Source organism: Orcinus orca, chromosome 3, assembly GCF_937001465.1.
Source record: "Orcinus orca chromosome 3, mOrcOrc1.1, whole genome shotgun sequence".
NCBI classification, from domain to species: Eukaryota; Metazoa; Chordata; class Mammalia; order Artiodactyla; family Delphinidae; genus Orcinus; species Orcinus orca.
In genome coordinates this window covers 67,880,730-67,894,098 of record NC_064561.1, presented here as the reverse complement: position 1 = coordinate 67,894,098, position 13,369 = coordinate 67,880,730, and the positions used below count along the sequence as shown (strand labels likewise).

Genomic DNA, 13,369 nt, shown 5'->3' with positions numbered 1-13,369 from the left:
AAATTCTCAGAACCAAATTTCTCTGAATTAAATGTTTACTTCTTACATACCTTTTTAAACTAAAATCTTTTAGAATTACAGGACACTAAGGCAATACATGTTGTTTTGTTTTTATTCTTAATTATTCAATGCATATTATAACTAGTGTTATAAATTTTGTAGTTACTATCTTCACCTACTTGTTTTCAGTTGTAATCAGCTTTTAGAGAGCATTTTCTTGTTATTTGCTCATAATACACTGAAAAGTGCACAGAATGAATATTATAGCTCTATCAGCTACTTGGAAGTGAAAACTTCTATTACCTCCACTCCAGAAGCCACTAAAATGCACCTCCCAAATATCTTTCCCCTCTTTCTCTCCCAAATGTAGCCACAGTTTTAACTTTATAAATGATTTTGACCTGTTTCCTAAATTTTATCTGAATGGAATTGCACAAAATGTGTTATGTGTGTGCATGTGTTTGTGTGTTCTTCATATTTATCATTCACCATTGTATGGAATAATCCATATTGCCATATGTACTTGGAGTTCATTTAATTTATTATGTTCTCTGGTACTTTGTTTTATGAATAGGGTGTGAGTTATTTGCTCCACTCTTGAGAATTTTACATTATTTCTCTTTATGTCTATTTCACATATTTCTGCCATCAATATATTTGTAACATTTTCAATGTCCGTGTACACACTTTTCTCTATTATTTAGCTAGGATCGAGATTAGTGGAACATAACCTATGTACGTATCTTCTTCTTTAATTGATAATGTCAATCAGTTTCACCAAATGCTTTTACCTGTTCACACTCATGCTAGCACTGTATGAATTCCTATTCTTCTTCATCTCCACAACTTGGCATTGTTAGTTTATTTATATTGTTGCCATTTTGCTGGATGTGTTTATGTTTCTTTATTTGTAATTGAGGTTGAACACCTTTTGGTGTTATTATTATTGGCCATTTTTAGATCCTATTTTGTGCAGTAGCTGTTCAAGTCTCCTACCTATTTTTCCTATGCTGTTGTATTCGTCTACTGATTTTTGAAATGTTTCATATACTGTATATAACCCCTTTCTTTTTTTTTTTTTTTTTTTTTTGCGGTACGCGGGCCTCTCACTGTTGTGACCTCTCCCGTTGCGGAGCACAGGCTCCGGACGCGCAGGCTCAGCGGCCATGGCTCACGGGCCCAGCCGCTCCGCGGCATATGGTATCTTCCTGAACCAGGGCACGAACCCGTGTCCCCTGCATCGGCAGGCGGACTCTCAACCACTGCACCACCAGGGAAGCCCTATAACCCCTTTCTTGATTTTGCACTCTTCTACACTGTGCCTTCTCTTTTCGTTCTTTTGTCCTTTGGTGAATAGAAATTTTTTATTTTAGTTAAGTTCAGCTTATCATTCTTTTCTTCTTGATCCTGTTCCATGAAGATAATTTCTTGTGGTGTCTTTTGTTTAATTGGTCACATTACATATACAATCCATTTTGAATTTTTTGTCTTTGTTGGGACATAGGGGTCAAGATTAATTTTCCCCAAGGATATTCAACTGAAGCAAGACCACTTGAAAAAGATGAGTTCCACATGTTTTATAAAACACTTTTCTGTTATATAACCATGGTCTTTTTGTTGTTATTGTTGTAATCTATTTGACTGTTTTTTCATTAATGTCATGTTGCCTCTTTCATTTCCACTTAAATTTGTATGTAAATTCCATAAAAACAACTCGGTGAGGTTTTGATTTGGACTGCATCGTATCTACTGAGAAACGTGAAACTAGTTGACATCTTTACAATAATGTCATTCGGTTCATGAGCATGCTCTATGTATCTAAATAACCTGTAATGGTTCTTAATATTTTATAATTTTCTGTGTAGAGGTCCTATATATACATCTTTCATCAGATTTACTCTTAGATAATTGTCATTTGTGATCATTATAAATATCAACTTTAAGCTAAAAATCTTTTCTCTGTTTACTAATGATACGTATGAAAATATTTTGTATTTTTCTATTGACGTGTTTTTCAGCTAACTTGCTAAGATAATTTATTAATTCTAATAATTTGTCTATAGGTGCTTTGTATTTTTTGATATAGACAATCATTCTATCAGAAAATATTGAGAGTTGTATTTTTTCCTTTCCAATCCTTATATCTTTTATATCTTTAGTATGCTTTATGGGATTGGGTAGGACCACTAGTACTCTATTAAACCGAACTGGCAATAGTGGACATTCTTGTCTATTTATGAACTCTAAATGAAAGGTTTCAATAATTTATTATTAATTATGTTTGCTGTAGGTTTTTTAAAATTATTAAAAATTCCCTTCTATTCCTCCTCTTTTTTGTCTTCATTTGGATTAGTATAATTATTTCATTTTCTCCTGAATTATCTTTTTAGTTATACATTCTTTTACTAATTTCTTTATTGATTTCCTGGATACTATAACAAGCATCATTGACTTGTTTAGTATGGATTAAACTAATACTTTTGCCACTTACAGACAATGCTAGGACCTTGAATAATAACTCCATTTACTTGCTCTCACTTTTTCTTTTAATATTATGCCTTTCAATTATACATATACTCTAGGAACAGATTACATTATTATTGTTGTTTTATACAGTTACTTTTTTAAAAAATTAATTAATTAATTAATTTTTGGCTGTGTTGGGTCATCGTTGCTGCAGGCAGGCTTTCTCTAGTTGCAGCCAGCAGGGGCTACACTTCGTTATGTTGCGCGGGCTTTTCATTGCGGTGGCTTCTCTTGTTGTGGAGTGCAGGCTCTATGTGACCAGGCTTCAGTAGTTGTGACGCATGGGCTTAGTTGCTCCGCGGCATGTGGGATCTTCCCGGACCAGGTCTTGAACCCATGTCCCCTGTATTGGCAGGTGGATTCTTAACAACTGTGCCATCAGGGAAGTCCCTAAAGTTACTTTTTCTTGTTTCTTTCTGGGATATCTTTCCTTATGAATAAATTCTTTAATATTTCTTTTAGTGGTGGTAAAGAAATATTTAATCTATGGAATATGAGAAATATGCTTATTTTGCCAACACTTTTGAAGAATAGTTTTGCTGAATATTAAGTTCTGTGTTGTAAGTTATTTTTCCCTCCAGTGCTTTCAGATGACATTCCATAGTATTTTGAGAAGATGGCTGTCAAGTTTATTGTTCAGGTAGTGTAAACTTTTTTTTCCCCCTCTAGCTGCTTTGTAAAATTTTTCTTTGTTTTTGATTTTCAATGGCTTTATTATATGCTCAATTTTAGTTTTCTTTGGTTTTATCTTGTTTGCAGTTTTTTTTTCTAAATTTATTTATTTAATTTTGGCTGTGTTGGGTCTTCATTTCTGCGTGAGAGCTTTCTCCAGTTGCGGCAAGTGGGGGCCACTCCTCATCGCGGTGCGCGGGCCTCTCACTATTGTAGCCTCTCTTGTTGTGGAGCACAGGCTCCAGACGCGCAGGCTCAGTAGTTGTGGCTCACAGGCCCAGTTGCTCCGTGGCATGTGGGATCCTCCCAGACCAGGGCTCGAACCCGTGTCCCCTGCATTGGCAGGCAGACTCTCAACCACAGCGCCACCAGGGAAGCCCTCGTTTGCAGTTTTTAAAGCTTCTTGAATATGTGGCTTGATGTCTTTCATCAGTATAGGAAAATTCCAGCAATCTGTCTTCGAATATTGCTTCTGCCTCATGCTTTTCTCTCTTTCTCTTCTGTAACTCAAGGAATATGTGTGTTAAATCCTTTCACCTTAAAGTAATTATACCACAGTAAAGATGTTAAAAAATATTTTCACCATATCTCTTATATCTACTATGCCCTCTCTATTTTTTAAACATCACTTTTGGTCTCTATTATATGCTGTATATTTTATTCTGACCAATCTTATACTTCAGCAAAATTCTCTTCTTATTATTAAATCATCAACTGAATCTAAACTTCAATTATGACTTTTTTTAGCTTTAGGATTGTAATTTCCGTTTAAAAATAGATTACAATTTTCTGGTGAAATTATTTATTATGTATTTATTTCAATACCTTAATCACAGTTTATTTGTGATCCGTCATATCATTGTAATAATTGGATCATCTGTGTGTCTTTTTATTCATTTTTTTCTCATGATTCTCTGTCTTCGTAAGCCTGATAATTTTGTATTGAGTTCTGGGTATTGTACATAAGAAGATGTAGTTGTTCTAGATGTAATTATATTCCTCTAGAAATGGATAAAGAATTTATAAATATCTGACAGATATGAGTTTGGAATATTTATGGAAAAGTTTGAATTGAGATAAATATTTTATCCCTTTTTCTTTTTTGTCTACTACAATGATGTCTGTCATTACAAATCTTCTGAACATTTTATTTTTCTCTTTCCTACTGACACCCGAGTTCTATTTTGTACTCTCATACAAAGTAAATTTAGTGGAATAAAGATTCTGTACTTTATTTTAAACCCCTTTTCCTTCCTCCACTCCTCTTTCCTTGGTACATAAGAACCAAGCTTATTGAATTTATTACTCTTTAGTTACCCTCCTTTCTTCTTTCTTACCCTAGATACTTGCTAATGGTATAAGAATCTTGCATCTCACCAAGTTTCCACTCACTTGACCTAGGATTTTTTTTTTGGTGGGGGAGGGATTTTTTTTAATTCAAACAGAAAGTCACTAAAATTATAATCATCCTCATCGGTTCACTCAGTCCCATGTAATTAATTCTTTTTCATCTTGATCTTTTACTAGCACTTTTATGAATTCATCAGTTTTCCATTAGAGTTCTGAAAATGCTTATTCATTCAGTTCAGCAGTACAGTCAGTTACCAGAAACCTGTACTTGTCAGAGTCTTTTCCATGAATTCCTTGAAGGTGAAACCCTTTTATAGGAACATTTTTGCGAAAGCATCAGAGTACATCCAGAACTGTCTGTAAAAGACAAAAAACTTAAAAATAACCATGATTAAAGATTTGATGAAAGTTCATAATAATGCAATCAACAAGGAAATTTAGTTATTTCTGAGATATACATTTTAAAGTAATAATTAGAATTATGACTTATAACATTATACCAGAACATATAAGCTTTTTAGAAATTTCACGTAATGTCTGAAACATTTATATTAACATATTTCCATACAAATAACCCAAAGAAAGTTTAGTATTAGTTGTTTTTTTGTTTGTTTGTTTTTTATACTGCAGGTTCTTATTAGTCATCAGTTTTATACACATCAGTGTATACATGTCAATCCCAATTGGCTAATTCAGCACACCAACATCCCCACCCCACTGTGGCTTCCCCCCTCGGTGTCCATACGTTTGCTCTCTACATCTGTGTCTCAACTTCTGCCCTGCAAACCGGTTCATCTGTACCATTTTTCTAGGTTCTACATACATGCGTTAATATACGATATTTGTTTTTCTTTTTCTGACTTACTTCACTCTGTATGACAGTCTCTAGATCCATCCACGTCTCAACAAATTACCCAATTTCGTTCCTCCTTTATGGCTGAGTAATATTCCATTGTATATATGTACCACAACTCCTTTATCCATTCGTCTGTTGATGGGCATTTAAGTTGCTTCCATGACCTGGTTATTGTAAATAGTGCTGCAATGGACATTGGGGTGCATGCATCTTTTTGAATTATGGTTTTCTCTGAGTATATGCCCAGTAGTGGGATTGCTGGATCATATGGTAATTCTATTTTTAGTTTTTTAAGGAACATCCATACGGTTCTCCATAGTGGCTGTATCAATTTACATTCCCACCAATAGTGCAAGAGGGTTCCCTTTTCTCCACACCCTCTCCAGCATTTGTTGTTTGTAGATTTTCTGATGATGCCCATTCTAACTGGTGTGAAGTGATACCTCATTGTAGTTTTGATTTGCATTTCTCTAATAATTAGTGATGTTGAGCAGCTTTTCATGTGCTTCTCGGCCATCTGTATGTCTTCTTTGGAGAAATGTCTACTTAGAGCTTCTGCCCATTTTTGGATTGGGTTGTTTGTTTCTTTAATATTGAGCTGCATGAGCTGTTTATATATTTTGGAGATTAATCCTTTGTCCATTGATTCGTTTGTGAATAATTTCTCCCATTCTGAGGGTTGTCTTTTCATCTTGTTTATGATTTCCTTTGCTGTGCAAAAGCTTTGACATTTCATTAGGTCCCATTTGTTTATTTTTGGTTTTATTTCCATTACTCTAGGAGGTGGATCAAAAAATATCTTGCTGTGATTTATGTCAAAGAGTGTTCTTCCTATGTTTTCCTCTAAGAGTTTTATAGTGTCCGGTCTTACATTTAGGTCTCAAATCCATTTTGAGTTTATTTTTGTGTATTGTGTTAGAGAGTGTTCTAATTTCATTCTTTTACATGTAGCTGTTCAGTTTTCCCAGCACCATTTATTGAAGAAACTGTCTTTTCTCCATTGTATATCCTTGCCTCCTTTGCCATAGATTAGTTGACCACAGGTGGGTGGGTTTATCTCTGGGCTTTCTATCTTGTTCCATTGATCTATGTTTCTGTTTTTGTGCCAGTACCATATTGTCTTGATTACCGTAGCTTTGTAGTATAGTCTGAAGTCAGGGAGCCTGATTCCTCCAGCTCTGTTTTTTTCCCTCAAGACTGCTTTGGCTATTCGGGGTCTTTTGTGTCCCCATACAAATTTTAAGATGATTTGTTCTAGTTCCGTAAAAAATGCCACTGGTAATTTGATAGGGATTGCATTGAATCTGTAGATTGCTTTGGGTAGTATAGTCATTTTCACAATATTGATTTTTCCAATCCAAGAACATGGTATATCTCTCCATCTGTTGGTATCATCTTTAATTTCTTTCATCAGTGTCTTATAGTTTTCTGCATACAGGTCTTTTGTTTCCATAGATAGGTTTATTCCTAGGTATTTTATTCCTTTTGTTGCAGGAGTAAATGAAGGTGTTTCCATAATTTCTCTTTCAGATTTTTCATCATTAGTGTATAGGAATGCAAGAGATTTCTGTGCATTAATTTTGTATCTTCACTTAGGATTTTAAAACTGGATATGACCTAAGAGATTGTCATTCCTCTCAATTTAATGATGACTAAATTGTGGCCTGGAGACAAAAATTTGCTTGAGGCCACATAAATATTAATGTGAATGCATAGAATAGAACAAAAAGTACTTGAATTTAGCTCCATTGTCACTTTCCATTATTAAATGAGCTCATCTGGGAATAATGAAGACAATAGGATTGTGAGTAAAAGCTATGCTTAATTTAACTTACTTATTCCCTCAGAGGTACTTTAAAATTACTCTCCGATTTTCTCAGAATGACTATATAATATAAACATTTTAGCACAATATTTTGTAGGGAGTTTGAACGATTATAAAAGTAATGTAAAGATATGTACTATATGCATACAGTGTGTGGTTGTAGGATAAATTATTTTCCACATATAATTAATTTTTTGTCAAATTTGATGCAAGTGCATAAACTGTTTATAATCTTTAAAAGATTGCTTCAACTTCACCTGTTATATCTCAACAGTGTGGTAGACCTATATAATTTTCTACAGATAGCAGAGAAATATATATTATTAAAATTTTATTCTGGAGTTTTTTAGGAAATGAAAGATATCTAGACTCCAATGCAAAATTAAAATTTCTCATGTACTATCTTCCTGAATGATTTCCAGTAAATTAAGCAGAGGCACCTCAAAATACTATCTGTTTTCCTTAATCGAAATTCATTCTCAGGAAAGGAGTCTTACTTCTGCAGTGGGCCTTATATATAACTGAAAAACTTCTAGAAACTATACAGTAATAAAGTAATCTATAATATTCTATTGAAAGAGTGGTTTGGAAAAAGATTTAAACAATCTTCTCTACCTATGGAGTCCTCTATGGAATTACAACTAGAGAGTCTATACTTGTTGAAAAAGTAACCTCAAAAAAAAGAATTGAGCCATGAAAGACAAATGCAGGTGATAATTTTAAAACACTATATAATCTAACAGATTTGAGGAGAGCTCAAATGTCAAGAGTCTGGTTTTCTTCTGTACATATTTACATGATAAAAATTACAAACAAAAAAGCATATGATACTATTGATGGCATTTTCTTCATTGAGTATTTTTTTAAAGTTTTAAATATTTACTGAAAATATTCTGTAAATTACTATGCATGTATTGTTAATACCACACCATCAGTTGGATTTTAAGCACTTAATATTTACTTTTCTCAAAAGTAAATTTATTTATCCGGGTTTTGTAGGTTCACATCAATCATGGTTCCATAATAGAAGGTGAATCAACATTAACTGATGATATTTTCAACTCACATATTATCATTTTCTTTTTTATCGTTGTATATTAAAATATTTTAAAATTATCATTATCAGTAACTGTTAGGTGAGTTGTCTTGAAAACTGATTACTGTTTAACTTCTTTAGTGTTTGGATGTTCTGAATGCCAAGGGGAAAGTCATGATAATAATGATAGTAAAAATCTTTCAAAAACTAAAGAGAATGATAAACATACTATTAAAGATTATATCAGAAACAAATTTAGTAACATTATCTTATGTCTTTAAATTACTGTTTTGAATACTGAGAAGCAAATTAATTTCAATTGACTTTGTATTTTCTATTAATCATTTCTTTTCAATCTAAACTTACCCCCCCCATCCCACCCCCATGCTGCCCGGCTTGTGGGATCTTAGTTCTGCAACCAGGGATTGAACCCAGGGCCACAGCAGTGAAAGTGCCAAGTCCTAACCACTGGACTGTCAGGGAAGTCCCAAAGCTATTTATATAGTACCATTTTTCCATATTTGTTTTATACATTGACGTAAAAATAATACTTGCAGTCATACCTATGACTTATACCAAAATTAAAGAAATGTATTTGAGGTTTATGCTTTACATGTAAAGCATCAAGTAATAGAATTATTGATCTTCTGGCCCCTATTTTATTCACAGGCAAGGAAGATTTTGTAACATTTAAGGAATTCTAGGGAGTATATACATAAGTAGAATATTAAATTTTTAAAAAAAATTTAAAATTTTTGGCTGCGTTGGGTCTTCATTGCTGTACGCGGGCTTTCTCTAGTTGCGGCGAGCAGGGGCTACTCTTCGTTGCGGTGCGTGGGCTTCTCATTGCGGTGGCCTCTCTTGTTGAAGAGCCTGGGCTCTAGGCGCGCGGGCTTCAGTATTTGTTGCACACGGGCTCAGTAGTTGTGGCTCGCAGGCTCTAGAGTGCAGGCTCAGTAATTGTGGTGCACGGGCTTAGTTGCTCCGCAGCATGTGGGATCTTCCTGGACCAGGGCTCGAACCCGTGTCTCCTGCATTGGCAGGCGGATTCTTAACCACTGCGCCACCAGGGAAGCCCCTAAATATTTTTTAAGTGGAAAAATTGGTCCATTTTATATTGGCCATATTTTTTAAGTGTAGTCCAAGTCCATACAGCAAATAAACTGGATAATTAAAAAGAGATGAAATTAGCACAGAGTTAACCTGGTAAATAATGTGATTTCTTTCCATGTTTTAATTTCTACTGGAACTCAAAAATTTTATGGAGTAGTGTATCTCACAAACAACATTAGGATTTTGATTTCTTTCATGAAAAATATATGTGCATTCACAATTGATCTCAGTTATGATTTATCAGTAATAGCAACTTGAAGAAATGCCTGTCTAGATGCATCTAATCTGCAAATACTGCCATTTCCATATTACAGTTTTTGAGTTAACATTAAAAGTAAGTAGGTAATATAGAGAAAAATGAAAGAAATGGATTTTCAGTAATTTGAAAATCAGACTTCGAAATGGATCTCAGACAAGAATGCTATTCAAATAGTTTTAGTTACTTTGAAAATAATATCAACAAAAGCCAATATTAAATACTGCAAATAGGAATATAAACTTGTTTTATGAGTAACGTAAAGACTAGTATACAAGCATCGCATCAAAATAGTAGAGAAAAAGTCAATAATTTTAGTAAGTAATATTTAAATATGGAAAGAAATGAAAAATCTAAAACTCTTAAAGTCAGGGATTATAAACCCTAAATAGAATAGACCAATACAAATCATTCTAGTAAAGATTGGGTGTCACAATTTCAGTAGTATTGATTTTGCAATATTTTAATTAAAGTTGATATATTTTATTAAAATTTTAGTGATATATTTGATTAGAGTAGGGAAAATAATACATAAGAGTCATTGAAATTGGGAAATATTTAACGAATGTAAGGTAAATAAAGCAGAACAAAGTAAAATACTCCCCTTTCATCCACATGATGGCTCTGGACACCGCAAGTTTTTTTGCTTTGTTTGTTTTTAGCAACAAAGGAATACAGAGAGCTTATTTTCCTTAGAAAGGAAAAAAGCCACTCCATTTTTTTTCACACTGCTGCTGAAGCTCAAAAGGTGAGCAAATACAAAATTATATCAAATTGGGAGTTAAGTCTCCAAAAGCTATATGGTAGTGCAATAGACATTTGAATATTGCAACGAATTTGCGATGGTATATTCCCAGAGAAGAGGTGCGGGATCCCGGCGCCTGCTGCTCTCGCTTCTGCTCCTCGCAGCCTGGGAGGCGGGCAGTGGCCAGGTGCACTAGTCGGTCCCTGAGGAGGCCAAACAAGGCACCTTCGTGGGCCACATCGCCCAGGACTTGGGGCTGGAGCTGGCGGAGCTGGTGCCGCGTCTGTTCCGGGTGGCATCCAAAGGCCGTAGGGACCTTCTGGAGGTAAATCTGCAGAATGGTATTTTGTTTGTGAATTCTCAGATCGATCGGGAAGAGCTGTGCGGGCGGAGCGCGGAGTGCAGCATCCACCTGGAGGTGATCGTGGACCGGCCGCTGCAGGTGTTCCATGTGGAGGTGGAGGTGAAGGTGAAGGACATTAATGACAACCCCCCAAGGTTCTTGCGACAAAAACAAACATTATTTTAGAATCAAGAATAGCGGATTCGGGCTTCCCTAGTGGCACAGTGGTTGAGAGTCCGCCTGCCGATGCAGGGGACACGGGTTCGTGCCCTGGTCCAGGAAGATACCACATGCCGCGGAGCGGCTGGGCCCGTGAGCCATGGCCGCTGAGCCTGCGCGTTCGGAGCCTGTGCTCCGCAACGGGAGAGGCCACAACAGTGAGAGGCCTGCGTACCGGAAAAATAAATAAATAAATAAAATGAATAGCGGATTCTAGGTTTCCGCTAGAGGGCGCATCTGATATGGATATCGGAAGAAACGCAGAACAGAGATACAAGTTACAAGCTAATGAATATTTTTACTTGGATGTTAAAACAAATGAAGAGGAAACAAACTTTTTAGAGCTAGTTTTGAAGAAACCAGTAGGTAGGGAAGAAACGCAAGAACATCGTTTATTGCTGATTGCAATTGATGGAAGAAAACCTGAACTAACAGGTACAGTTCAGTCATTGATCAATGTATTGGATGCGAATGATGATGCCTCGGAATTTGATAAATCAATTTATAATGTCAGAATACTGGAAAATGCACCGAACGGGATATTAGTTATTAAACTGAATGCCTCAGATGCAGGTGAGGGCATTAATAAGGAAATAGTGTACCTCTTTAGTAATCTTGTTCTTGACAACGTAACATCTAAATTTGTGATCAATCTAATAGTGGGGAAATAACAGTTCAGGGAAAGAAAACTGGATTATGAAGACTGTAATTTATATGAAATTAATATTGATGCCGTTGATAAAAGTCTATTCCCATTAACTGACACTGCAAAGTAATAGTGAAAATCCTGGATGAGAATGATAATAGCCCAGAGATGGTCATAACCTCCTTATCTCTGCCTGTGCAAGAGGACGCCCCACTGGGCACTGTCATCGCCCTGATCAGTCTGTCAGACCACGACTCCGGTGCCGATGGGCAGGTGACTTGCACCCTGATGCCTCATGTCCCCTTCAAGCTGGTGTGCACCTTCAAGAATTACTATTCATTGGTTCTACATAGCGCCTTGGATCGCGAGAGTATGGCGAACTATGAGGTGGTGGTGACCGCGAGGGACGGGGGCTCGCCTTCCCTGTCGGCCACAGCCAGCGTGTCCGTGGAGGTGGCCGACGTGAACGACAACGCGCCCGCGTTCGCGCACCCCGAGTACACGGTGTTAGTGAAGAACAACCCGCCCGGCTGCCACATCTTCACGGTGTCGGCGCGGGACGCGGACGCTCAGGAGAACGCGCTGGTGTCCTACTCGCTGGTGGAACGGAGGGTGGGCAAGCGAGCGCTGTCGAGCTACGTGTCGGTGCACGCGGAGAGCGGCAAGGTGTACGCGCTGCAGCCGCTGGACCACGAGGAGCTGGAGCTGCTGCAGTTCCAGGTGAGCGCGCGCGACGCGGGCGTGCCGCCTCTGGGCAGCAACGTGACGCTGCAGGTGTTCGTGCTGGACGAGAACGACAACGCGCCCGCGCTGCTGCTATCCGGGCCGAGCGGCGGGGCGGGCGCGCTGAGCCAGCTGGTGGCGCGGTCGGTGGGCGTGGGCCACGTGGAGGCGAAGGTGCGCGCGGTGGACGCGGACTCGGGCTACAACGCGTGGCTGTCGTACAAGCTGCAGCCGGCGGTGGGTGGCGCGCGCAGCCCGTTCCGCGTGGGGCTGTACACAGGCGAGATCAGCACGACGCGCGCCCTGGACGAGGCGGACGCGTCGCGCCATCGCCTGCTGGTGCTGGTGAAGGACCACGGCGAGCCGGTGCTGACGGCCACGGCCACCGTGCTGCTGTCGCTGGAGGACAGCGGTCAGGCGCCCAAGGCCTCTTCGCGGGCGTCGACGGGCGCCGCTGGCGCGGAGGCCGCTCTGGTGGATGTGAACGTGTACCTGATCATCGCCATCTGCGCGGTGTCCAGCCTGTTGGTGCTCACGCTGCTGCTGTACACGGTGTTGCGGTGCTCGGCGCCGCCCAGCGAGGGCGCGTGCGGGCCCGGGAAGCCCACGCTGGTGTGCTCCAGCGCGGTGGGGAGCTGGTCTTACTCGCAGCAGAGGCACAGAGGGTGTGCTCTGGGGAAGGGCCGCCCAAGGAAGATCTCATGGCCTTCAGCCCCAGCCTGCCTCAGGGTCACATTTCTACGGACACCGTGAGTCTCAAAACTCTTACAGCAATTTTTCGTCATGTCTTTAACATGAAATATTTAATATTATCCTCTATCTTCTCTTTTTATTTTAAATTATGGCTTTATAAGTAATTGTATCCTTTTAGATATAAATTCTCTTGGTACTAATTCATTTACTTATAGTTACGCTTAAAATTTATTTTGTTTGAGAAAATTGTTTTGCACTATAGTGTTTATTTCAGTAACAATCCCCTTTTTATAAGGTTTTAAAAGTTTGAGTTAATGGACTAGTTTTCTGTGGACCGTAGAAAGTATTTGCAGACTGAAATTTTTA

The 13,369-nt window shown here is 38.1% G+C and overlaps 2 protein-coding genes and 1 pseudogene across 8 annotated transcripts in view; all 3 read left to right on the top strand.

The window, feature by feature from the left end:
• LOC101287170 (protocadherin alpha-C2) overlaps positions 1-13,369 on the top strand; it is a 171,023-nt gene that overhangs the window by 16,094 nt on the left and 141,560 nt on the right. The window contains exon 1 of one of the 7 annotated variants that reach the window (XM_049708645.1): positions 10,748-10,848. The exons of the other annotated variants lie outside the window; for them this stretch is intronic. The gene's annotated coding sequence lies outside the window, so the exon portion shown is untranslated. Of the gene's footprint in view, positions 1-10,747; positions 10,849-13,369 lie in introns of those variants that run through there. 7 annotated transcript variants of the gene reach the window in all.
• Positions 10,477-11,130, top strand: LOC125964119 (protocadherin alpha-5-like; annotated as a pseudogene).
• On the top strand, positions 11,145-13,063 carry LOC101282762 (protocadherin alpha-5; the record flags this gene model as incomplete). Its single annotated transcript, XM_033406677.2, is given in 2 exon segments — positions 11,145-11,700; positions 11,703-13,063. Coding segments are annotated over 2 exon segments (1,917 nt in total), but the record flags the coding sequence as incomplete, so codon positions are not given.